Source organism: Arachis hypogaea, chromosome 5, assembly GCF_003086295.3.
Source record: "Arachis hypogaea cultivar Tifrunner chromosome 5, arahy.Tifrunner.gnm2.J5K5, whole genome shotgun sequence".
Lineage (NCBI taxonomy): Eukaryota > Viridiplantae > Streptophyta > Magnoliopsida > Fabales > Fabaceae > Arachis > Arachis hypogaea.
This window is the reverse complement of record NC_092040.1, coordinates 98,207,340-98,232,146: the sequence shown is the minus strand read 5'-3', so window position 1 is coordinate 98,232,146 and position 24,807 is coordinate 98,207,340. Positions and strand designations below refer to the sequence as shown.

At 33.1% G+C, this 24,807-nt stretch overlaps 1 protein-coding gene and 2 long non-coding RNA genes across 3 annotated transcripts; 1 reads left to right on the top strand and 2 right to left on the bottom strand.

Annotated features, from left to right (window-relative positions):
- Positions 1–323: 323 nt before the first annotated feature.
- LOC112802169 (uncharacterized) lies at positions 324–7,542 on the bottom strand. The gene is made up of 3 exons (XR_003202213.3): positions 6,871–7,542; positions 6,660–6,787; positions 324–5,607 (listed from the first exon to the last, which is right to left on the bottom strand). It is a non-coding gene; the product is annotated as an uncharacterized lncRNA (long non-coding RNA).
- Positions 7,543–8,219: 677 nt separating this feature from the next.
- On the bottom strand, positions 8,220–10,969 carry LOC140184607 (uncharacterized). Its single transcript, XR_011881704.1, has 2 exons — positions 10,212–10,969; positions 8,220–9,882 (listed from the first exon to the last, which is right to left on the bottom strand). It is a non-coding gene; the product is annotated as an uncharacterized lncRNA (long non-coding RNA).
- Positions 10,970–21,454: 10,485 nt separating this feature from the next.
- Positions 21,455–24,498, top strand: LOC112802166 (trihelix transcription factor ENAP2). Its single transcript, XM_025845260.3, has 2 exons — positions 21,455–22,992; positions 23,948–24,498. The coding sequence occupies exon 1, from the start codon at positions 21,894–21,896 to the stop codon at positions 22,989–22,991; it is 1,098 nt and encodes a 365-aa protein (XP_025701045.1). The 5' UTR covers positions 21,455–21,893; the 3' UTR covers position 22,992; positions 23,948–24,498.
- The last annotated feature ends 309 nt before the right edge of the window (positions 24,499–24,807 follow it).

The window sequence follows — 24,807 nt, the reverse complement described above, 5'->3', positions numbered from 1 at the left end:
AGCATATGGCTAGGAAAACAATTCTTTTGAGCTTTTCATCACACTTAACCTTCCTAACTATTGATGCTCAGAGCTTTGGGCCTTGTTTATTTTATTTTCTTATTTTTTTGCTGTTTCTTTTTCTTCAAAGATCAATTTCTTGTTTAATTTAGACAATTCATAATACTTCTCTAAATTCCTGTACCTCAAGAATTAAGAACCTTAACTCCAAGATCAATTATGCACTATTCTTTTCATGCATTCAGAATCACAGATAAATACCACCACATCAATTTAAATAAGACAAATCTATATATAACTCAACCACTCATGTATTACACCACTTTCCTCTTCTTTTTTTTTAATTCAAGTTTAGTGAGCGGTACAAGAGACACTTTTTTTATAAAAATAGAAATAAATACAACTAAACAAACTGACTAAAGTTAAAAGACTAAAAATATTGAAAATCATGCAAAGGACAAAAAATAAGCAACAGAAAATAGAAAATAATAAAATACGAACAAGAAAGAGGGGGTAAGAACGAAAAAAAACTCAACCATCTCAGTTATTCTGGTGGCCATCTCACTCCTCTGTGAGGATGATTCACCTCCATTTGGTGCCATTGATGATAATATAAACAGATGAAAAGATAAAAAAGGGAGTAATATAAGAGCAAGAAGAATTAATTTTTTTTGTGCGTACAAACACAAGTATGTGCGTACGCATACTGGGTAATAAAGCCCTTGGTGCTAAACACCATGTAGCTGCGTTTAGCACCACCATCACAGTGGCAAATTCTTGAAATGCATGCACCTTGGCGCTAAACGCCAGGCTCGGTGTTTAGCGCCCCTCCACAGTGGGCTATCCTCGAAATACGTGCTTTTTGGCGCCAAACGCCAACTCGCGGCGTTTAGCGCCGAGGCATCCGAACTGAATTCCCTCTAGAGTGTTCTGAATATTCTTCTGATTGCACATGTTCCTGTTATAAACACTTTGCATGACCAAAACACATGTAAAACAAAGGAAAACTATAAAGAACCATAATAACCTAAATACAACCAAAATGAATATAAAATCAAAGGATACTAAAGATTGGGTTGTCTTCCAACAAGTACTTCTTTAACGTCACTAGCTTGATGGTTGATTTCTTGTTAAGGCAGCAGTTGATCATAATGCTTCAACTCCTCACCTCTCACTGTGAATCGTCTCCCTGTGTACTCATGGATTAGCTCAATATTCTCAAGAGAGAGGATCATGTTTACTGTATAGGGCAATACTAGATTACGAGTCAACACCATCTTCAACCATGGGGAGAAACCTTCAATGGGGAACTTTTTGTTTCTCCATCCCCTTGGCACTTTCTTCTTGGGAACTTTCTTCTTGGTGGATGACGCATACCCAACACCAAAATTAGGTTTGATATCAGAGAAAATTATATTGATTCCTACTAAAGGAGACTTAAGCTGCAAACTCTGTTTTGCTTCATCAGGGGATTCTTAGATATTTGGATCAGTGAACTTAGTCTTCATGCAATTGCCATTTTCATCTGAGTGATGTATGGGATTAAAAACATTGAAGATCAAATGCTCATCATGCACCCTTAGCATCAATTTACCTTTTTCCACACCAATCAGAGCTCTCCCAGTGGGTAGAAATGGTCTTCCTAGGATGATAGAAGTGTTTTCATCATCCTCCCATGTCAAGAATTACAAAGTCTACTGGGAGGAAGAACTTACCCATTTTGACCAAGATATTTTCTACCGTTCCATGTGCATGCTTCAAATATTTATCTGTCATTTGTAATGTTATTCTTGTTGGTTATTTCTCTTTGATTTGTAACTTTTTTATCACAGACAAGGGCAATAAATTGATACTTGCTCCTATATCACACAAAGCTTTCTTAAAGGTTGTGCTCCCAATAGTACATGGAATTTGAAAGCTTCCTGGATCAGGCATCTTCCTTGGTAAATTACTCTGAATTATGGCACTATATTTTTTTATCAGGACCACCATCTCATCTCCCTTTAAAGGCTTTTTCTTGGATAGCAACTCTTTCATGAACTTGACATAGAGAGACATTTGCTCCAAAACCTCGGCAAAAGGAATATTGATTTGTAACTTTCTGAAGACTTCCACAAACTGTGAGAACTACTTGTCCTTGGTCTTCTTTTGAAGCCTCTGAGGATATGGCATCTTTGAATTGTATTAAGGTGCTTTAGGAATGCCGGATATTGCTCAAGATCAACCGAAAAGGGGTTATCCGGGTGCCTTAGAGGGGCGTGTACTACAGCATCTTCAGTCTTCTCCGGAGCTTCTTTTTCAACCGGTCCCTCCGTAACTTGTGCTTCCTCACCTGCCACTGGTCCACTTACCAAGGTGATAATCGTACACTCCTCTCATAAATTTGAAATTGTGTCACTAGGAAGGGTATTGGTGGACCTCTGATCAATTTCAGCAACTCTTATAGCTAGCTGACCCATCTGAACCTCCAAGTTCCTAAGTGAAGCTCTGATTTTCTGCATAAAACTAAGAGTACCATTGGAGAGCTCTGCAGCTATAGATTCCAAGTCAGGGGACTTCTGATAACTGGATGGTGGATTATTGTTGTTAAAATTACTTTGATTGAAATTATTCTGATGGTCCTGATTGTTATTGTTGCCAAAATTCTGTTGCCTCTGTGGTTGATTTTTCCAACCAAAATTAGAATGATTCCTCCACCCCGGATTATAAATATTTGAGAATGGATCATTGTTTGGGGGGGTCTAGAGGAGTTGTCCATGTAATTAACCTGTTCAGAGAAAAATTGACCAAAATCATAACTCTAACCTTGAGGGATGCCACCACTTATGTCATAAGATGTATCTTGAGTATTGACAGCTGAGACTTGCATTCCACTCAAGTGTTGAGTAATAGCATTAATCTGTTGAGACATGGCCTTGTTCTGAGCAAAAATTACATCCAAAGTATCTAATTTCATGACTCCTTTTCTCACAGAGGTCCTCTCAAAAAAATATAGATATTGGTTGTTAGCAACTATCTCAATCAAATAAAGAGCTTCCTCAGGAGTGTTTCTCATGTGAAGAGATCTGCCTGCAGAATTATCCAGAGACATTTTAGCGGCCTCAGTAACTCCATCATAGAAAATTTGTAACTGAATCCAGTTTGAAAACATCTCAGGAGGATACTTACTGAATATCATCTTGTACATCTCCCAAACTTCATAAAAAGACTCACATTCTCTCTTCTTAAAAGTCTAAACATATATCCTTAACTTAGTCAGCTTATGAGGTGGAAAGAACTTGGTTAAGAATCTATTAACCAATTTATCCCAAGTATCCAAGCACTCCTTGGGATGTGTATCAAGTCACTGCTTGGCTCTGTCTCGTACAGTAACCGGAAAGAGAAGTAAGCTATAGACATCTGGATGAACTCCATTTGTCTTCACAGTATCACAAATCTACATAAAATTAGAGATAAACAAGTTTGGGTCTTTCTGTGGGAGTTCATGAAACTGGCAATTCTTTTGCATCAAAGTAATGAGCTAAGACTTCAGCTCAAACTTGTTAGAAGCCACAGGAGGTACAACAATACTATTCCCATAGAAATTGGGACTAGGAGCAGTGTATAACCCAAGCGTCCTTCTAGGTTGCTCAAGAATATTAGGACCATTGAGAACATGAGGATTAACAACATTGTTGTTGTTGGGTTCCATAGTGAACTCTTCAACTTCCTTTTCAAAATTGTTCTTGAGATTCTCACTGGCTTTATAAGCTCTAGCCTACTGTAAACGCCTTCTCAAAGTTCTTTCAATCTCAAGATCAAAGTCTAGAAGAGGTTCTTGGTTCCTGTTCCTGCTCATAAACAAACAGAAAACAAAAAGAAGTAGGAATCTCTACGTCATAGTGAAGAGAATTCTCGATGAGGTAATCTGAGTAAAATAAATAAAATAAGATAAAAGAAATAATTGGTACTAGAAATTTGAAAATCACTAAAGAAATCAAGCCAACAAATTCAAAAATAGTAAAGAGAAATAAGCAAGAAAAAACTTGAAAATAATGGAGGAAAATAGTTAGGAAAAATAAAATAGAAACGACTAAGGGGACACCAAACTTAATTTGAAAAATTAAGGAAATTTTTTTTAAATAAGTGAAAGCTTAAATTTCGAAAATCAAGAACAAAATTAAATAAGATTTTAAAGCAAAAATGTATAATCTAAGCAATCAAACAACGGGTAGTTGTTAATCACAGTCAATCCTCAGCAATAGCGCCAAAAATTTGGTGTAGATTTCAAAACCACAAACTAACCAGCAAGTGCACTGGGTCATACCAAGTAATACCTCAGGTGAGTGAGGATCAATCCAGGAGGATTGATAGCCTAAGCAACAATAATTGAATGATTCACTTAGTCAGACAAGAAGAAATTGGTGTTTTGTAGTTCAGAAATATTAAACTGTAATTCAGTGATTAAGAAAGCAAATAGTAAAATTGGTGTAAAAAAATGTGTGAGAGAACAGCTAAGGTTTCAGAGATGTTTATTTTTCGGATTAAGATTTCTTACCAATTATTTTAATCATGCAAGATTCAATTCATGGAAAACTGTAATTGGCTAGACTCTAATTCCTTAGTGATTTAGTCTCCTCTAACCTAATCAACCACTAATTCCTAGGGCACTTAATATAGATCAGAGGGTTAGGTTCAATTTTAGTTTATTAGCCACAAAAACCCTAATTATCCAAATATAAGAGGATTATATATCGCGTATCCTGTTAAGTCCAGGCAATTAGCAGTTTAGGAGGAAATTACTTTCAAGCTAGTATTCAAGTGAGGTATCTTTTCCAAGAATCAACAAGAATTCATGTAGAACAAGTGTTATTTTCCAATACACTCAAATTTATAAGATGAAGAACAAAAGTAATCCTTGAATTTAAATCAATACATTAATAAAAATAGATTGATAAAAGTTTTAATCCATAGAATAAACAGAACTCTTAACCTTAACCAGGGAGGTTTAATTGCTCATAATTCAAAGAAAAGCTAGGGTTCAAAAGTGTGTGAAAAACTAAATGAGGTCAAAGAGAAGAGAGCGCGAAGAGCTAAATCTTTTTCCTTTTATATCTAACCTAACTTGATTTGAAAATAAAATAGAATAATCACTACTAAAGCCAAAAAGATTGTGTTTGGGAATAAAAATAACTAAAACGAAATAAAATAAGATAAATACGACACAAATCTAATTAATGAAGCCCTTTCCTTAAAATTGGATCCGCACTATTGGTGCTAGCACCCCTGGAGGTAGTAAGCTTCTAGTTGTTGCTGTCTTCCTGGCGCTAAACGCCAGGCTCGGTGTTTAGCGCCCCACGAGACAGTGGCATGGGCACTGGTTACGAGGCACATGGCGCTAAACGCCAAATCATTGTATTTAGTATCGTGATGCCAGAAGAAAAGTATAGACTATTGTATATCGTTGAAAAACTATGAAAGTTGGCTTTCTAATGCCACTGGAACTGCATCAATTGGATCTCTTTAGCTCAAGTTATGCTCATTGGAGTGCATGGAAGTAAGGTTGACAGTGTCTACTTTCTTCTTTTTTCTTCTGCATAAACTCTGTCAAACTCACCCAAATCTTTTCTGAAATTAATAAAACCACAATGTGCCTCAAAATAGCATCCAAATAGATTTCAAACACTAAAATATAAATAAAACACAATAAAGTTATCTAAAATAATAAGAAAATATAGAAATAATGCTCATGCATCACCCGACACACTACCAACTCATCATAGTCATCTTCATATGTCAAGTTCTTTCAAGCTCATAAACCATTTTCTATTTTAAATCTCTTTCAAAAGACTTGAGAAAATATTTTATTTTAAATTCACTAAATACTTTTTAAAACAGAACGTTTTCATATTGAAAGGGACTCAAAACATAATTTATGTTTTAGATAATTCAAACTCGAAACATAAACCTTTCTTTGGTAAATCAAATTCAAAATAATGTAATTCTTTTCTTAACTAAATTAAACTCAAAACATACTTCATTTCTTTTCTTAATAAATAGAAATCAAATAATATAATTGTTAAATCCAAACTTTTCTAAATAACACTCCAAACCAAATTTCCAATTTTTATAGAAATTTTGACAGCATCTCTTTTAAAATTTGGACTATTATCACCCTTCAAGGGTCCCAACCAAACCATTTGTCAACCTTTTTCCAATGGTTCAAAACCCAACCATTTCCAAGTCTTAAATCATTTTTTCAAAATCAAACCAATTCTAATACCAAATAATTTCCAAAATCAAACTAATTCTAACATCAATTCATTTTCAAATCTCAATTCATTTCTGAAACCAAATTATTTTCCAAACCTCAAATCATTCTTTAATAAAACATACGAATCAGATTTTCAAATCAATCTTTCATTCACAACCACAACGCCAACTTAATAATCAGAAACAGTCACAATCTAATCATCATCATAACAACCTTAAATCAATCTCAAAATCCAACTAAACATCTTCCATATATCGATAAACCAATCAAGCAAGAAATCACATTATTCAAGGCAACTCTATTCAATCCATAAGACTCACATAATCACAAAAAATATGTTATTCGCATCAATATCGATTTATAACAATTCTTGGGAATAAAATGAGTTTAATGAAAGTGCCCCTACCTCGTTCGCGACTTAACTACGTGACAAAACACTTAAAACTCTGATTTTGCAGCAGCGACATCAAATCCGACCATCTCCACAGTCAACGACAGTCATCAAACGCGTCATGCAAGATTCAAAACTCAACCCTATGACATCAATGTTACAAAATCCTCAATAACTTATAACAGAACGACAGTAAGAATTTTCGGAGCAGAGACATTTATTATACCAAAAAAGAACTAAGAATGGAGCTGCGGCAACTCCGGTGACAACTCCCAAAGAGCATAACGGTGACAGAGCTCCAGCAAACTCCATCAGCGGTGGCATGTGACCACCACGACCCCGAGCAGCGATGACAACAGCCTCTGGCAATGACGGTTCCTCCTCCTCCACGACCTTCTCCCCTCGTGCCACTACCTCCTCTGCGACGGCGAGTTCAGCGGCGACCAAGAACACGACAACAACCACTGCAGCAGCTCCTTCCTTCCTCTCCTCGGCGATGGCAAGGCGATGGCGGCGTGGGCAATGACGGTACGATGGGCAGGCGACGTGAGCTTGCAGCAGCAGCTCCCCCGACGGCTAGCCTGCGACGGCGCTCTTCCTCTTCATTCTCGCGCAACACTCTTCCTCAAAGCCCGTTCGATCCCTCTCTTCCTCAGCTAAGTTCGGCGGCTTCGTGGTGAAAGTGGTGGCAGGATGCGACTGCGACGGTGGCACCAAACCAGCGATTCTCTTCCTCCCTTCCGTCGGTGCTATCTCTTCCTCAAATTTCTTCTCCGTGTGTGTGTGAGTGTGTTTGTTTAGCGTGTGTTTTCATTGAGAGAGTGACGAAAGGGGGGTTGGAAGTGACCACTAGGGTTTGGGTAAAGAAAAAAAGTGTGTTTTGAGTGTAGTGAAAATTAAGATTTTGGTAAAAATTAGGTATAACCATATAGGGGTAGTTTTAAGAAAAGTAGAAATAATATATAATTGAAAATCAATTTTAATCCAATAATAATTATATATTAAATTACTATCTGTTCATCAATTTATAAATTATTTTTAAATAAATACTCTAATCCAAGAATTAGGGATAATATAATTTATTTATTCATAAAAATGAAAGTATTAAAATTCAAATCTCAATTTTTTAAATCAACACATATAAAATTTTTATTATTTTACAATTACTAAATTTTATAATTTAAATATGAAAATTATCCAATAATTATAAAGTTAAATAAAAATTTTAATTTAATAATCAAAATTTGATTTAATTAATTTTAATAAAATAATTTTTGAAATTAAAATTTTTAATAAATAAATAAATTAAAATTGATTCATAATAAAATTTTTCAAAAATTCTAGATTTTACACCATGGTTAAAATGCAATTAGTTAACAAAAAAAATCAATTCCAATTAGTTAACAAATGCTCAAGTGCATTTATAATACAGTGGTTTAAATGCAATTAGTTAACAAAAAAATCAAATACAATTAGTTAATAAAAACTCAAATGCAATTAGTTATAAAAAAGACAAATGCAACTAGCGAACAATAAGACAAATGTAATAGGTGAACAATAAGACAAATACAATTTGAAGTGTATGCGTTACTTTTTGCTAATCAGACTTTATGTGCCAACCAAATAACATAGATACTTGTAGATCATTAGTTAAGTAATTCAGAAACCACCTCCAATTATTTATGTTTTCGGTCCTAGCCACATCGTAAGCAATTACAAATACATGATTGTTTGCGTCTTGTGCAACCACATACAAGAGCTGATCTCCATAATAACCTTTTAAAAAATACCCATTTAATTCTATGAGTGACATGCATCCTACTTTTGAAGTCCCTCTTACATGCATCTAAATTGATGTATACAATCTCAAATGACGATAGATCTTGTGGCAATGGGTTGATTCCCGGGTGCTCCCCGGGCTGCTTTTATGAAGTTCCACTAGATACTCTTTTATTTTTTCAAATTGTTCACCTTCATTCCCAAGCACAATTTTCCTAACAATTTTTATAGCTCTTGTTATCATCTTACCATTTAGTTGCACGTTATACTCTTGCTTCATATACTTCATTGCTTCCTTAGGTGTCAGCTTCGGTTTTGTCTTCAACATCTTCACTAACTTCTCACAAACCCATTTTCTATAAACTAGATTACTCCTATAGTCTCTACCGCATGTGTGTTCATTATTTAATGTCTTGATTTCAAATATTTTGCTCATAATAATTTATATTTCTGCACATTTGGCTGACTCTCTCAGATTCATTTTTGATATAAATGTAGTCCCTCCCATCCGAAACAAACATATTCTTCACATCTCCATATGTAGTATCTTTATTAAAATTTGGACCCTGTGGACCCTTCTCATCTGAGTCAACAGCGGTGTCAAATTCCTTAGATTTATAGTTATACACCTCATCACGGTCAAGAGTCTACACCTACAACAATTAGGCCTCTCATAGCCTTCTTTTGAGGCCTATGTTCAGCTACATTTCATTGGGCTTGGTCTAACCCAGAACCTTTACTTTTATTAAGTTTGATTCCACTATCAGCCCCACTACCATGTTTAGTGCCAACTCCACTGCCATCTCCACTTTCATTATCTCCATTCAAAATATGCATCTTCCTCCTGGCCCCAGTGTATCTCCTTGATAACCTCATTTTTTTAGTGTTGAATGGTGATTTAGGTTTTTTTTTCTCCATTCTGCTTTCAGGTATTAGAGATTTCTCACTGTTATCACTCTCATACCTAGGAAGTGGAGGCTTATAAGCATTATCCTCGGCACTCTCATAAGAATTATATGAAGATGATGATTGAGTCTCCTCCAAAGGAACATTATGAAAAGAAGCTACCTCCTGTAAAGAATCATCTTCAAAAAGGTCTTCCACCACCACATTATTTCCAGGAATACAAGGCTAATCCACCAGATGATCAAAGTATAAAAAGAATTCTTTTAGGTTGTGTCTAAGCGTAAAGTCACACATTTTATTTATTTTCTTGTCACCAGTGAGCACATGCAACCCATTTTCAAACACCAGCACAGTTGGATCATGCTAGAACATGGCTTTATACTCCAAATATCCTAACCCCTATGAACAGCTCTTCCAAATCCTTCTTATTGACGAAATTCACATTCATTGGAGAAAATTTCTCTACTTTTCCATCTTTATAGCATAACTCACCATTCATAGTTCTTTCGAACCTTCCACCATGATTGAACATAAGAACAACAAAAATGGACATCTGCATAAATAACACAATATTTCATTTAAATTATTTAACAAACTCTCAATAGAAGATACCAATAGACATAAAAAACCACTTAGTAAAATAAATAGAATATACTAATCAAGATTACATATTGCATTCTAGCTTGTACAGATAATAATACATGAAACCTAGCTCACCACAGAATTTTATGAAGACATTACAATTGTATAGTTAACTTAGTTTCGAACAAAAACCACTCATCAAAACAATCCAAAGCATTCTCTAGTTCATCAAACGAGTTCATCATAACAGAACAAAAAGCAAAATAGGAAGAGTATGAATGTGGGAAACTAACAACTAACCTTGTTGGTCCTTTTCAACTTCTGTCAACGTATCGTCTCCAGAAATACCACATGCAATAATGTCACCACAATTTGGAAGAAAACGAAGGAGGAAAACAAAGTTTTAGGACTTTTTTTGTGAATATATGAGTAAACGAAGGATATTAATAAAGAACTAAAGAGTTCAATGTCTCTTATACTTTTCTCACCCTGTGACGACATTTGGTATTTGTGTAGGGACGGATTAGTTTCTATATCAATTTTCCTTTATGATGTGGCACTAGCATCTGCCATATCACGCACAAACTGACACATCATATGGGCAACTTTCTGCTAACCGTTTATAGGGGATGGCTTGTCCAGTTCCTCTTCAAGATGAGGCTCGTTTAGGGGTTCAGGGATGATTAGGGGGCGACATGTCCTATAGGTAAATGGTTAGGGGTCAAAAAGGATATTTATTCAAACTAAAATGTTAAATCAGGATAAAACTCACGATTTATAGAACTCAGACGCATGAACTAATCGTCCGTTTGTTCTCCCACAGTTTTATGGGTTTCAAAAATTTTACCTAATACACGGCCAAATACAACCATTCAGGGGAAGAAGATGCAGCCTAAAACAATTCTAAAACCTAAGATTTTTGAAGAGATGGTAAAGGGACAAAAGTAGTTGCATAAAAACTGAAAAAAGATGATAGCTTTGCACAGAGTGTGGAGTGGACATATCATGAGATGAGATTGTGAGAGAAGTGGGGAAGGCTCGTAACAGCGCCAGTGCTCATGCTAAAAGCCTGTTCTCATCCACATAAATCATATCTTCATATTGTTTTTTAAAAAATTCACTTCAATTTAAAAGCTTTTTATCTTGGTTGATTTTATTCTATACCTTCATAATTAATTGTATAATAAGTCTAATTAAATACCTATTAAATACATGAAATAAATTTTTATAAATTAAATATAAAGCATCATATTTGAATAAAAATTTAAATAATTAATTTATCATATTATTTATATTCTGATGGAATTTTAAATATTATTAGAGTATATTTAAGCCTTTTTCGACCCCTAATTATTTATCCGATAGACATTGCAATCCCTAACAATTATAAAAATACAAATCGGTTCCCACACACCTTCGTATTTGTTTAATCCAGCCTCTGCAACTGGTTGGCAGCTGGTCACATGCTGACGTGTCAAGTAACATGTCCACGTGACTTTGTCTTCTTCCTAATATGGACAATCGCCCCCTGTTCTCTTCAACTGTCCAGCGTGATCCCTCTTCTGCTTCTCCTGCTCCCTCTTCATCGTCACCTCCTCCCTCTTCCTCTGAAACTCTTTCTCCCTCCTCCTCTCCTTGCTCATCGTCACCGCCTCCCTCAACTCCAAAATCCTAACCCTAACGCCCCTAATCTGCCTCACTTCCTCTCCAGAATCATCATAAAAAATCATCACCACCTCACTCACACTTTTCATCATCCTCATCACAATCATCATCTTTATCAATAATATTATCATCAGAACTCGAAAGGGAAGGTGGTGGGATCGTGGTGGTGGTGGAGGGAGTTGATGTGGTCGGCGATGAATTTGAACTTCTTTTTGCGAGTCTTGAGTTTAGTGATGGTGCTAGAGTAGAGTATTTTAGAGTACTTTGATATGAGAGTTTCTTCCTTCTGATCCAACCAATTTTTGTGCTTCATTTTGGATTGGAGACAAAGGTTTTTATGATGGCGAGGATTTAGGTGGAGGGAGAGAGAGTTTTAGAGGGAGAGAAAGGAGGTGGCGGCAGAGAGGAAGTGGAAGAAGCGGTGGAGGTATCACGTTGGACGATTGAGAAATTAAGGGACTCAAGGACAATTTGTCTGTATTACGAATGAGACAAAGACATGTAGACACGTTACTTGACATATCAGCATGTGATCTGCTGTCAACTGGTTATAAGGACTAAATTGAACAAATACAAAAATAGATAAAAATAAAAAAAAAATAAACGAAATGTAGAATTTTATTTTTTTATATAATTAACAACATATAAGATATTTGACTCTAAACTCAATTGTATAAAATGAAAATTTAATAATGATATTCTAACATCATGATAAATAAACGAAATATATATATATATATATATATTATAAAATAAATATTTTTAGTTAATTCGATTGAATCACAATTCAATTACAGTTAAACCACCATTAAATTTTTAAATCATCAGTTATTTAATTAGTTTATTAACCAATATGGTTTTCACAACTTTAATTATTCTAACATCATGATAAATAAGAAAAAAAAGGATATATTTTATAATAATTGTATAATATTTTTTTTATATTATTTAGTTAAATTCAACTACAGTTAAACTATTAAATTTTTAATTCAACTATTTAGCTGGTTTATTAACTGGTGCGGTTTTCACATCCTTGACTATTGATGAAATCTCCTAACTGACATCTTTAAGAATCTTATTGATTGATAAACTGATAACAAGATAAAACTAACACGACTAGTTTACTTAGGATAGAAATTAAAAGTCCAAAACATGAACCACTACTCAAAAAGACAGTATCATAATCTGCATTCACAAGGAATAAAAATGGAAAATAATGGATTTTCAATCCCCATTTAGGCAAGAACTTCAAAGAGGCGTCTTCAAGTTTATTTTGTTCTAGTTATTTGGCTGGGAATGACACGTCAATTAGGAGTGATTTTTCAACGAAGTTATTCAAATCACACGTATTTTAATCAGTGGGAGATGTGTTATGTAGGGAAAAAATAATGCAAGAAACAATCTTGCCACTTAAAATTATTACATACTTCTTGACTTATTATTTTTTTTGTAGGGTATTTGAAGATATCATGTTGTAACGCGTGAAAGTTGGAACCTTTTAGGCAAGTAACTTAGTCCCAATTATGCTGCTTTTGATTTGTTAATTTCTTCAGACGCCAAAACAGTAAGGCCACTTGAGAAGCATCTCTAAATAAATTTGGACCTTTTGTCGTCAAGACACTAAAATTGGATTATTTATTACATGCTCCTTATTACATTTTCTCTTTTATTTGTCTCTCTTTTTCATTCAAATAATATATACACCGACATGACGACTTGTGAAAAAGCTCAGTCATGAATGCTAGAGCTGGATGAGAATGTGTGAAGATCAGAATAAATTTATGTATATTGTCGTGGGAGTGAGTGACTCTATTATAATTTAAAATCTTTTTAGGAGTATACGATAATAATATTTATTTATTTTTATTAAATTATTAAATTTAATTTTATAATAATTTTTTATTTAATTTTTAGTAATTAATAATTAATTTAAAAATTTTATATTAAATATTTATTAAAATAATTAATTCTCAATTTAAATAAAATTGATGTTCTTTTTCAGAAATCAATTTGAACGAAAAAGTATTATTATCTTCTTTTAAAATTAGTTTTAATTTTTTAATTTGTAAATTAAATATTTTAAAGATTAATTATATTTTACAATAACAAATATCATTATAGCAATAATCATATTATATATACATAGAAAATAATTGTCTGTATAGAATATATATTAAAATGCAAAATGCATATTAAAAATGCGTTGAATAATATATGTATTTATACATAAATATATAATGGTTAATAAATAATTTAATAGTCAATTTTTATATATGTATAATATTTTTATTATAAAAATTATTATTACTATGTTATACATATTTTATTTTCAATGTCAAAATTTTCTGAATTTATTACCAGCGAAGATAATGTGATTAGAAAAGGAAAAAAATAGATGATGAAAGAAGAAGGACATGAGCTGCACAGTTTTGGTACAGTGATAAATCTCACCACAATCAATATAACGAAAAAGTTTGTATATAAATAAAAGAATGAGTTAAAAAAATGATGACTAATTTAGTTGGTTAACTCTAGTAAATATATATATACCGAAGGCTAATTAATATGTACACTAATTACACTATCACAAACAAATGAACAACACAATTTGAGTTGGTGAGAGCACTAATAACAAGCACCAACAAAAAGAGTCTAAGAGAGTTAGTTAGAGTTAGATAGTTATGCTTGTGTATATACATAGTGAGAAGAAGTAGCTCAGCTTGTATATAAGAGGATCCTGTGTCTCTAATGCACATCAATAATACAACTTTACTTCACTTCATCAATTCTCTCTCATTCATCATCCTCTTTCTCTGTTTCAGTTCTGCAATCTTAGCGTGTTCTTCAACAAACCTGTTTTGCTGTTGTGATCTTAACAATACAACTCCATTTCCTGCACTACATATTAACTTATAGGTGAGTTGATTCCATAACTTTTACCCAAAAATCCACATAACATGTTCGTGAGTGTCCTGCATCTGCTGCTGAGATCATAGCTTTGTACACTTAATTTCAGAAATGTCATTGATATTTTAAAATTTGCATTGTATCTCTTAACTCGATAAAATAAGGACTAATTCAATTAAAGTTAAATTGAAATTTTTACCACTTATTTATATAAATGAGTGAGCTAATTAACTATATCACGAATCCAAGATTTGATTAGATGCCGTTGATGATACTAACGTTTTTTTTCACCATATATATGTATTATGTTGAGTAGAGTAAGGTAATTTAAATCCAATTAGTTATCTTTTAAGAAAAAGTTTATGGATCAATAGTTTTATTAAAATTTAACAAGTATTTAACCAGAAAAAAAAAACAATTTTATATCATTAGATGTAATATCATACTATTAAAAATACTAATAATAACTAATTGATGGTTATAAATTATAAAATTTGTTGGCCTACAGTATTCCTCGTCTTTTAAAGTCACGCACTTGATGATGTGTTTCAAAAGCTAAAATATCAAAACCTAGCTAGATATGCATGCTACAAAGTTAAATCGCCACATACAATTCTCACTTCCATTCATGTAATATAAATTATACACGTACTCCATCTATCACAAGATCCATCTCACAAAATATATCTTACTTATTACTCATACATATAGCTACATGAATTATTATTGGGTACATTAAAATCATCATTGAAAAGAAAATATAGATTAATTAAGCAAGCACTTATATGAAGTAAAATCAACAACACATACATGAAATTAATTAAAATGCTAACAATAATAATAATAATAATAATAATTATTACTATCATATGACAAAATCTATGAAAATTGGAAGTTCCTATTAGCTAAATAGTTATGATAATCATGGTTTATTATTTGCTTCAACTTGTTTCTTGGTGGCTCCAATAAAACCTCCAACACCACCAATGGCACCGGCACCCCCACCAATCCCTCCAATGCCACCACCAATTCCTTTGTAAATCCCTCCGTATGCACCAACTCCACCAACTATCCCTTTTCCTATTCCGCCTCCACCTCCGCCTCCATAATCACCCCCTAAACCACCACCGCCACCACTACCTCCTCCAAAACCACCCCCTAGACCACTACCACCGTCTTCTCCACCAAGGCCTCCTACTCCTCCTCCTCCTGCACCGCCAATTGAGCCTACTCCACCACTAGAAGGTACACTATCAAAGAACCATTGAGGCTTCTTCACATCCTCATTATTTGATTTCTTCATCATGCTCCTTCCATCCACATTTTGTAACATCATTCCCATCACGGCCAAACAAAGAACAAGCACCGAAATCAACTTCATCATCTCCATCATAATAATATGACTATATAATAAGTGGCTATACATACATGCATTTATATAGTTGTAGAATGCATGGGAAATTAAGACGTAGGAATAATATATTATTAGAAAGATATAAAAAAAAATATGAATAGTATTTAATGTGTAGTAGGAGGGTTAGGAGAGTGGGGTTTAATTACAACCTCACAAGTTACCATCTTCATTCTCTTGAGAGAGTAATTGTAATATTCGTCCAGCTAGCAATAAGGTTAAGTTATTACATAGGCATTCATGATTATTGGCCACTATTTTCTTAGCTCCTTCCTTATTCAACCACATACCATGCATACTACTAAAGAATAATCATTACTAGCTCTGCCAAATGCTGAAGCGTTAGTGGTCCATGCTGATGACCATGCATCATGAAATCTTTATTATTATACGCATGCAAGTGGAATACATGCGGTAACAATTACTACTAAGGTATATTAACTTCTCTTCACACATGCCCCAACCAACCTAACATTCTCTCTTCACAAGCCTTGCATATATAAGAGGTCGTCATGAAAATGCAAGCATGCAAGATGATAATTAAAATATAAATACTTATTATATAAAAAATTATTACGTAGATACTAAAATCACTCACTGAATAAAATATATATTATTTAATTTATTTTTAATATATATTTTATACTAGAAACTGATTTAGTAGTTAATTTTTTGTGTACACTTAATATGATTGATAAATAATTATATTTTTATTATAAAACTTTTTTTTAATTTAAGTTAATAAGAAGAAACACATGAATAATTATATTTTTAACATATTTTCAAGTAAAAATCTCTTCTTAAATTTGCTTGAATTTTTGTATAAATTTTTTTATATATTTTATGTTAATTTTTCTTTTAGAATTTATCGAGTATCAAACTCTAACTTTTTCAATTATAAAAGTTTTGATACTATATGATGATTTTTTTAGGAAATATAGAGAGTTAATAGAATATTTGTACAATGTGTATAATGGAGGTTTAGGGATGTTCGATTCAGTAGGATATAAAATTTATTATTCCTACTAGTACCTAGATGGTTATTCTGGATAGTATGGGTATATTGTGTTTGAGAAATTATAGTATTTTATTCTAGATGTTTATTTTTTAATTCATATTGAGTTAAATAAATAACCCATTATATACATTATACAAATACTCCATTAGCTCCCTAGCAAAATTTTTTTTAATTTAAATTAATAAGAGGACGCCCATAATTATATCTCCAACCGATTCATTCATACACCACTTATCTAATGTTGAGCAGGATGTAAATCCTAATAATTGAGAAATAATAAATCAGCATATAATACATTTATTACTATGTTTAAGTATTATTTCTCATTAGCTTGTATCCATAGCAGAAACATATATTTTTACTGTGATAATTTTGCCGTGTGGTGGAACCATTTACAGGTGGCAGACAGTGATGGGGCAATAAATGACTATTGTGGATCAGTTTAAACTTTTGGCAAGTCAAACAAAGTATGATATGGGCATGCACTACTTCAATGACATTCTTAATTTTGAGTGCACATATATATATATATATATATATATATATTCTAAGAAATGATTAGTTGGAGTTGCAAAACTGAAGGAGGTGACCCTCGCATGATGTGATTGAAAAGCTAAGCAATACCCATTAGTATTAGTATCGAAAATTGTTCTATAATTTATATATGAAATGATTGATTTGGAATTATTAGTTATTGAGAGGAATCGTGAATTATATTGTTATAGCATTATCATAGTGCTTAGCTATATATGGCGATGATTTATAGCTGAGGTATATATGTGTAGTTGAGTTTGCATCCAATTTAAAGCAATCCGTAATAAATGTGAGAAGTGATCAATTCCATGAAGACATTTATGCATTGGGGCGCTGTCGCGTGATTTAATTAATTTGTTACACAATCAAGCTTGCCAGGCCACTTGCCTTGTGCATACATGGCACTCGAATTAAACATTATTTTATAGTGATTGCTCTTGTATGTACCCTAATATTTGAGAAAGTATGCGTACTCATATTACATGGATCACTAATAATACACCAAGTACCAAATTAATATTAATTTATATGTTCACTATTCTTCTTGCTTCTTTCATTAACAAAGAACCTCAGCTCATCACCCATTCCTTGCCCATCGCTGCAAAACTCCCAAATTTTTAACTGTTAATGGCGTCTATTTCTACAAAAGTCTAATCTCGCTCCTTTATGAGTTCCTTTACCAAGTGATAACATTGTCATATTCTGCCACCATTGGAGATGAAATTAAAGTTTTGAAATCGGGGATAATTTTTTTTTAATTTCTGGTATATGTCTGGACACAAAAAAAAAAAAAGACAAAGAAAAACGAGACTTTTTCCGTTGGACAAATGATAACATTAGGTTTGGTTTTAATTTTAACTTCTTTAGGCTTATTTTTAAATTTAGCTTTTAATGGGGATACAATTGTATGTAAAAAATGTCTAGACAACTAGGCATATAAATTATTGAAAATTTGCCATTTGGTGTATTTCTAATGATCCATGTAATATGAGTATGCATACTTTTTCAAATATTAGAGTACACACACACATATTCAAAAACTCAAAATCAATCAATTTTTAATTGTAAAAGTTATTTTTTTAGTCTTATTTTTTGGAAAGCATAAGATTTTGGGTTAAGATTGAGAGCATGTTTAGAAAGTTTTAAAAAAAAAATTTTGAGTTTTTAATTTATGAAAAATAGTAGTATTAAAATTTAGTGTAATTTTTAAAATTAAATTACAGTTTTTTAAAAAACTATTTAAGTGCTTATAAAAAAGTTTAAAAAATGACATTTTTCATAATAAAAACTTTTTATCATATTTTTTAAAAATAAATATTTTTAAAACTAAAAAATCAAATATAAAATATGTTATTTTATAAATTATTTTTAATATAAGTATTTATTATTTAACCTATTTTTTCAAACAGAATTTAATTAAATTGTTTATCTAAATTGAGTCTAAAATTTTAAAATTTAGGATGACTGACAGTAGTAGTTGGCCGATGGCAATGGTTGGCCACAATGACAAAGTGCCAAAAGCGAGAAATAATGTTGTAGTGTTCGAAAAAAAAGGATTAACCACAAAAAATGCTCTTGAATTATTCAAATATTGATAAAAATACACCTGAATCTTATTATCGATAAAAATATTTTTAAATAATTTTAAAATAAGATAAAAATGTCCAATAGTAAATATATATTTTTAAAAAATATATTAAAAATTGAATTTTGATACAATTTTTTGCAAGTAAAATTATAAAAATGAGATATTATTATTCTTAAAATTTGGTGACTTTTCGTTAAATATATATATTTTTTGCAATCTTTTTGTTAACAACTAATAATATTTTTAAAAAATCACAAAAAATATATACTTAATAAAAAATCACCAAATTTTAAGAATAATAATATCTAATTTTTTTAATCATGCTCACAAAAAATTGTATCAAAATTCAATCTTTACTGTATTTTTTGAGAAATACAAAATTAATGTTAGATTTTTGCATGATTATCTAATATTAAATATGTATTTCTTAAAAAACACATTAAAGAGTGAATTTTGATACAATTTTTTACGAGTATGATTAGAAAAATGAGATATTATTATCCTTAAAATTTGGTGATTTTTTGTTAAGTATATATTATTTTTATAATTTTTTGTTAACAACCAATAATATTTTAAAAAAATAAAAAATATATATATTTAGCAAAAAATTTACTAAATTTTAAAAATAATAATATCTTATTTTTTTAATTACGCTTTTAAAAAATCGTATTAAAATTCAATTCTTAAGCCATTTTTTAAAAATACATTTATTATTGAATATTTTTATCGTGTTTTTAAATTATTTAAAAGTATTTTTATTGATAATAAAATTCAGATGTATTTTTATCGCGGTTTGAATAATTCAAGAGCGTCTTCATGGTTAAAAAAAGAAAAGAGGAAGATGATGAATGTCACTAGAAAAAATTAGTCACCATATTTAATAGTGTATACTTTATATTACTTGAGGGAGCTTTTTTTTCCCTCCTAATAGAATGGATAAAATAGTTCTCGATCTTAAAGTAGAGTATATATTGATTTTGTTCCTTAAAAAATTTCAAATCAAACATTTTAGTCCCCAACTAAAATTAATTATTTAATTGGTTCCTAATAATTAATTTCGTCAGTCATTTAGATCTTTGATTCTATCAACTCTAATGGAAGACAAAATGGTCCCTGAAAACTCTAACATGGAACAAAATGATCCCTAACAACTCTAACAAGAGACAAAATGATCCCTGACCTCTTTATTCGAAAACGACACTGTTCTTCTTCGATTTTTATCATATCTCGCATAACCCTAACATTTATACTCTCATTCTTCACATTCACAGTCTTCTTTTCCATCTTTTCCTTCCTCCTCTTTAACTCCAAGATTAAGCCATGTTGTAATTATCACACGTGTCGCACCTACCTCAATATGTCATGGATCACACACTTCCTAAATCTTTGTGACTAGTACATCTACCTCATCTGCACTTCACTCACCAAAAACATCTACTTCCACGTCTTTGATAATATCACCTCCAACCCCAACAACGTCCACGACATCTTCAAGACCAAGTTCCACAACTACTCTAAAGGCACGCCTTTCTCCACTCTCCGGCAAGCAATATAGATTGTTGGACATTAGGACATCATGAAAAGATTCTCCTTCGACATCATATGCAAATTCTCATTTGAAATAGATACCGAGTGCTTCATTCCTTCTTTCTCGGAGTCCAAGTTGGCAGACAGTTTCGACCTCGCATCCAAACTATTACAACGAGCAATGTCGTCGTTGCCGCTCATATGGAAACTGAAGCGATTACTAAATATTGGTTCGAAGAAGAAGCTGAAGAAAGTGATCAAAGTGGTGGACAATGTGGTCATGGAGATGTTAGGGCAGAGGAGGAGGGAGATGGCAACGACGACGACGAGTCTTAACAAATCAGGCTTTCTATCTAGATTCATGGGATCCATCGAAGACGACAACTAATTGAGAGACATAGGCATTAGTTTCCTGAGTATGAATTGGTTGAGAACAAGTTAAGAATCTTTTTTCTTGTGAACATTAAATTTATAGAGTGTGTATTGTGTAGTTTGAAGTTATAGTGTTAGACTATTAGTGTTATATGAGATATGATGAAAATTAAGAGAGAACAGTATCGTTTCCAAACAGATTAGATCAGGGACCATTTTATTCCTTGTTAGAGTTGTTATGGACTATTTTGTTCTCCGTTAGAATTAACGGAATAAAGGACCTAAGTAATTGACGGAATTAATTGTTAGAGACTAATCGAATAATTAATTTTAGTTAAAGACTAAAATATCAAATCTGAAATTTTTTAAGGAATAAAATGGGTATATACTGCGTAAAGTATTATAACATCACAACACTCACTTATTATACTACGCGTATACACATTAAACATTCTTATCCGGGAAGGTTGAAGGAATTGGATACTAGAAGTAGAGGCAGGTGAAGCCATGGAAACAAGTTTTGTTTTTTTTGTGTTACAATGTGTATCCAAACCCATGTTTGTTTGGGCCGAATATGATGCAAAGAAAGCTTCAAGCTTCAATCTCTATTGTTGTCTTTGATCTGAGATCCATCAGTTATTTACCCAATTTCTCATAGCTCCATTTTCAGACAGGCTTTCCTTTAGCCCAAATCAGGCCCATTTCTTTACCACCAACCTGGAGAGGGAGATACAGAGAGAGTGAGAAGAAAACAGCCTGAAAAATAATCCCCAATTCCACTTTACACAGAAACCCTAACCATAACCAATTCATCCCAACCGTTCCAATCTCTCTCTTACTCCACTTTTCCTTCTACCTCTACTTTCTCAATTTCAATTCTCTAATAAATCCCCCCAAATTCCACACCTTTTCACATAATTCACCAAAAAATTCGATTGGGGTTCGTTTCGTTCCCATTTCATGGACGACATGGAAGACGACGCAAGGTACCCTCCAAAATCCTTCCCTTTGAACCGACAGAACCCTTCCCACCGCCACAAACACCCAATTAGACCACCCCCATTCCACCACCACAACCCTCGCTACGAGGACCAAGAGGATGACGATTACGACGACGAAGAAGAACACGCCGAATTCGAAAACTACGGAAACGATGTCGTTGATAACACCAACAACGAAGACGATGACGACGACTGTGGTAACGGGGTCCAAAACGGGTATTTCAAGAAGAGGAAGGTCGGGGTAGGAGGTTCCCCTGTTCCGACGGGATACGAGTTCGCGCCACGTGTCAAATACTCATACGGCGATGATTGGTCAGAGCATGCCACGTTCGTGCTGCTTGAGGTTTGGGGTGACAAGTTCCTGCAACTTGGGAGGACAAGTTTGAGGTCTGACGATTGGCTTGACGTTGCAGAGAAGGTGTCTGACGAATTGAAAGCTGAGAAGAGCGTTGCACAATGCAAGAGCATGTTGGATAAGCTCAAGAGAAGGTACAAGAAGGAGAAAGGAAAGGTTGAAGAGTTGGGTTTGGGTTCTTGCAAGTGGGCATTCTTCAAGAAGATGGACATGTTGATGGCTTCGTCGACACGGCAGGAGTATGGTCTCGCTTGTGGCGTCGATGGTGGGGAGTATGTGTTCATGAACACAAGGGTGTACCTTAGTAGGTCCAATGGGTTTGATGAGATGAGGGACAGTCCCGGTGAGAGTGAAAGTGATGAGGATGAGGATGGTTTAGATGGTCATGGTGTTGGGGTTGGGGTTGCTTCTGCGGCAAGGAGGAGGAGTGGTGTTGGTGGTGATGGTGAGGATGAGGAGGAGGAGGAGAGTTCGTTTCGTGTGCTGGCAGATTCGATTCAGAAGTTTGGGAAGATATACGAGAAGATTGAGAATAGTAAGAGGCAGCAGATGATGGAGTTGGAGAAGATGAGGCTGGATTTCAATAGAGAGCTAGAGTTGCAGAAGAAGCAGATATTGGAGAGGGCTCAGGCCGAGATCGCAAAGATACAGGATGTCGATGAGGATGAAACCGACACTTCTACCGAGAATCTCAGTGAATGAGGTTGGTTAACTATTTGACTATAATTGCTTGCATTGGAACATGGTATCTTGTATCATTATAGGGACTTAACTAGGATTGGAATAATTCCCTAAGATGTTTAAAGAATTTTTGTTTCTGTTATAAGCACTGTTTGTAGACATTTGTTAGGATTTATTATCATATAAAAACATTATCTTCTGAAGTGATTATTATATATGTACTTTCTATGTTAAAAGAATTATTAGATCACACTGCGAAATGAAATTGACACCACAGTTCCATTCCATATGAGGAAAGCGGCATGTGAACCAAGTAAAGGAATCAATTGCATGCTATCAAACACCTAAGGTGCTGTCATGCAAGTTAGATATGCGACTGTTGGTGTCCCTTTAAAGTTAAGATCAATTTCTTTTTGGAGCGGAGAAAGTAGGAAATAGTCTTTTAAATAGCAAGTATTTACAGGAATATGCAAGGGTAGATCCTGATACTTCGCATGAGAACTAAAATTAGGGTACAACTTAGATTCAATTGAAGAATTAATCATATGTTTGTTGAGTCCTTCAGACTAAAAGGATAATGGAAATGCACCTCATAAAAATGGTTTACCCGAATGGCTGAATGGCAGGTTAGCATGATGAGATAGTTCGATATTCAAAACTTGGGTTCCCAATCAACTTATTGTGTGGTCAATGGCATTGTCTATTTTGTCAGGTATAGACTAGGACTGTGCGACTTTCCTCTTAAGACAAGTTCATTGATTTGGATTTGTGAAATAATCTACTAAGATGAGACTAAGAATGATGTTATAGTGTGCTTATTTTTATTCATCCAGAGAGTTTGCATTTTACAGATTAACGGCACCTTATGCATTAGATGAGTCTTTGTATCTCTTGTTCCTGGAGTCCGGTTCATGAATTTTTGTTGGCGTGAATTCATATCTGATTCTTCAACAATAAATTGAAAATGTTTATCACAGGAATTGGAATCTTGGAAAAGGCAGTGATATCTTAATAGAGCACGGCGCAACAGCTTTGAGGAAAAGATTACCTACAAGCTGAAATGAGCTGCTACCAGTGAGGTGTTTAAACTGTTTGTATACTCTGGCAATGAGGAAATTGTTGCTGGAAATGTAACTCTTGCAAGAATAACCTGCAATAACTTGTGGAGCAATTTTAATAAATTGCTGCACATTTATTTAACCATTTCTGTCAACATAGGTGCTTTCATCCTAATTTAAGTGATGTAAGTTTAGTATTTATTTGGTTTGACAAAACGTTCTCTATTTTTATTTTCAATGTTTTCTAATTTTAGAATTTTATAAAGAAAAAGTGAAAACAGGGAAAGTAAAACTCTGTTTTCATTTTATATTTTTACTCCTTTTTTCGACCACAAAATCTTGAAACTAGAAAATATTGAAAATGAAACACAAATCAATCAAGCCTTAATATTGTCATGATTATTGTGTGCCAGTGCATATGTAGTCATCTACTGATTTTGAATATATAACATTATAACTGATTATTTATAGCATTTGTTTATGTCCTTAAGTCTGTTGGATTTCAGTCTTCCTAAACATGGTAAAGAATTTACTATCTTATTTTACCATGACTAAATAATTAGATGTTTTCACAAAAAGAAGATCTGCAATAAAAAAAAAAAGAAACATTTTCATTTCAGAATGTGATACAGTAAATTATATTGTGGTACTAATCAATAATCATTCTGTAAAATGAAATATTTTGAAAATTTTGTAAAACATAAGACTGCAGATCTTTACCAGCATTAATCAAACGACGAGATAATCCATTTTAATCACCTGAGAGCCTGAGACAGCAT

Coding starts and splice junctions, on each gene's coding strand:
- LOC112802166 (XM_025845260.3), top strand. CDS start 21,894: ATGGACGACATGGAAGACGACGCAAGGTACCCTCCAAAATCCTTCCCT.